At 38.1% G+C, this 2,973-nt stretch overlaps 1 protein-coding gene across 1 annotated transcript; it reads right to left on the bottom strand.

Moving 5' to 3' along the window:
* Positions 1–1,398: 1,398 nt before the first annotated feature.
* LOC116086550 (keratin-associated protein 13-1-like) lies at positions 1,399–1,923 on the bottom strand. Its single transcript, XM_031364754.1, has one exon. The coding sequence runs from the start codon at positions 1,921–1,923 to the stop codon at positions 1,399–1,401; it is 525 nt and encodes a 174-aa protein (XP_031220614.1).
* Between the last annotated feature and the right edge of the window lie 1,050 nt (positions 1,924–2,973).

A 2,973-nucleotide genomic window follows, 5' to 3' on the forward strand; every position in this document is an offset into this window, starting at 1 on the left:
CTTTTCTGGTCTAAATTTCTAAAAACATACTAATATTATTCATTGGATACTATGAATAGCATATCCACAATTTAAATGTTATGAGAATATGCATATATATGTATCTTTGAATGAAAACACAATGTCATTTTATTCAAGGAATATCAAATATCTTCATCCATGAATTTTGATACCTGTAAAACTTCCTGAAATTCTTCTTCCACAGATACTGAGGGACAGCTGTGTTGATTTCTCTGCTCTAAGACAGCATATACCTCTTTCACTAGTAAGCTTCACCATTATGTCATTATTGTCTTTGTCTATCTCTGTCTCTTGTAGCCTGACAAACTCATTTTTCTCATATATTTAAAGATAAACATGATTATTTTTACTCCCCTAGATTCCATGTTTTCTCTTATCATGTCAACACATCATGTTTTTTTTTTTTAATAAATTAATGATGTGAGTTTTTTTGGTTTTGTTATGTTTTTGTTTGTTTGTTTTTAGTGTTCACCATCTAGTTCATAGCATCTTGGGGAGCTCTAACTCAATGTTGTGTAGATCACGTAAGGTAAAAGCCAACTATGATCGGCAGCATAATGTTCTCTCTTTGAAATTATGAGCTGGCCATGTCCTGGTGTCCTTCATGACTTCAGACTCCTACAATTTTTTACCCTCTCTCACACAGGGTGAAACACTTTTGCCTTGTTTTAGTATATCTTGTTTTGTCCTGCATGGATGTTGTCTCTTGGAGATGTGCTCTCTTCTAAAGAGATGGATAGTGAATAAATCTGCAACCAAAGGGAGTTGTGGGGCTGGGGTAGGGGGCTGGAAAAAGGAAACTGCGGTAAGACTATATTATATGAGAAAAGAATCTATTTTCAATAAAAAGGAAAAAAAAGAAAGACAATATGAGTTGGCTGACTCTTCTGTGGACATATTTTCAATGATACTACTGAAAATTTCAGTAGGTCTTCACTCACCAGCTTATAGCCAATGGAATGCTCAAAGAAAATATTCCCATGTACCAAATATACTCCATGCACAAACCCTGATACAATGCCCTGCGTAGACTGATTTCCCAGACAAGGTAGTCTGAAAGTACCTAGTCTCAAAGATAAATCACAAATCAAACCTTGAGAGTCAACAAAGAATCAGAGACCACAGTAGATGGAAGAATAAATGATTTATTAGGTCAAATATAAGTGGACTCCCATACACAGTCCAAGAATTTATGAATAGGTAATTTCTCATTTCAAAAGGCATTGGTTTTATATTTTGGTTATTCTATAATATCTTAATTGGATAGAACTTGTCTTGCCAGAGAAAGGATGCAGAGAAAGATTAGTTAGCCTTATTGGAAAATCCTGTGATAGTAGAACTAAGTTAACTCAGAAAATTCATTTATAATCAAGAAGTTCAACAACTTGATCTCCAGATGGTTGATCCACAGGTGGGTCTGTGACAAGAAGACTGGAAGTTTCTAGAAGTCACATAGGTTGGGTGACAGAATCCAGATCCATAACCAAAGGAAGGATAGCCACGCACTCCATAACTCACAGGTCTAAAGCCTCCGGAGCCACAGCCTGAAGTGGAGATGCTCCTTGACCCATAGCCCAGGGAATGGCAGCTGTTGGATCCAAAACTACAAGAGCCAGCATATGTGGTCCTACAAGGGCTGCAGAAGCTGGACACACTTGGACGGTAGCAAGGATGCTGGCAGGAGCTGCGCACCACATGGGAAGTCTGGCATCTGATGGGCTGGAAGCAGTTCTGATGACAGCCATGGCCGAAAGAAGAACCCAGATGGCAGTTTGTGGGAGAGCAGAAGTTAGTGCTGTGGGTCAGTTGGCATGGGAAGGAAGAGCCACAGGAGGAGGGGTAGCATAGTTGACCTCTGTAGGATCTAGAGGAGAAGCTTCCAGAACAGCAGCTGTAGGTCATGTTGAGAGGAGAGGTGTGATCAGCTAGGTGTCAATGGGGCAACGTGAGTTTGAGTGACATGGTCCAGACAGAGGTCAAGTTATATATCCTCTTGCACTGGGCGTGCCCACATTCCACTGGTTCCATTCACCTCCTCATCCTTCATATGAAAATACTTCCCTTGGTTATTAAGTCTAATTTTTGACACATTCATATGTAATTGCAGTTTAATCACTGTGGCACAAAGTAAGAAGAGCTTCTTTGCCCTGGAGTTTGCTTAGGTTTGAGGTTCACTGTTACAACTTACCCTAGTTCCAGTGCCTCTGTTTTTATCCATACATTGGCTGAGGCTCTATCCAGTACAATGAGTACACAAACTCTGCATTTCCTTGACACTAAAAGTTCTCAGCGGTTACTACTCAAGATCCTTTGTTTCTTTTGGTTTTCACAAGCACACTGCAATGTAATCTTCAAATACTATATTTAGATATTTAGATTTTTTTTAAAAATGAGGCATTGTTAGACAAGCCTTCCCCTAGTATGTTGAACTAATTATTAAAAATATCAACTGTTGCATTTCTATCACTGATTTTCTTCAGGACAGAACTTTCTTATACCGTGTTCACTTAAGAGACAATAAGTATCACCCTTTGGGCGTAATTTTATAGAGAAATATCTTCATAAATTTTCTGAGGAGAATAGTTTGTAGTTTACAACTTTAATCTTTCTCTCTCTCTCTTTCTCTCTCTCTCTCTCTCTCTCTCTCTCTCTCTCTCTCTCTCCCTCCCTCTGTGTGTGTATGTGAGAGAAAGAAACAGAAGACAGAGAAACAGAGAAAGACAGAGAGAGACAGAGAAAGACAGAGAGAGAGACAGAGAGACAGAAACAGAGACATAGAGAGAAAATAAATTTGTTTTATTTTGTTTTGGTAGAAGAAAATGTTCTTAAATAAGATCATTTATGTATACTTAAAATTCAATTTTAGAGATTGCTATTTTTTTTCTGTACATCTTAACTTCAGATCTTAAAGCCAAGTAGATATAGAAGCAAAGTCTGACTAACAATGTAACT

Source organism: Mastomys coucha, unplaced genomic scaffold (assembly GCF_008632895.1).
Source record: "Mastomys coucha isolate ucsf_1 unplaced genomic scaffold, UCSF_Mcou_1 pScaffold12, whole genome shotgun sequence".
Classification (NCBI taxonomy): Eukaryota; Metazoa; Chordata; class Mammalia; order Rodentia; family Muridae; genus Mastomys; species Mastomys coucha.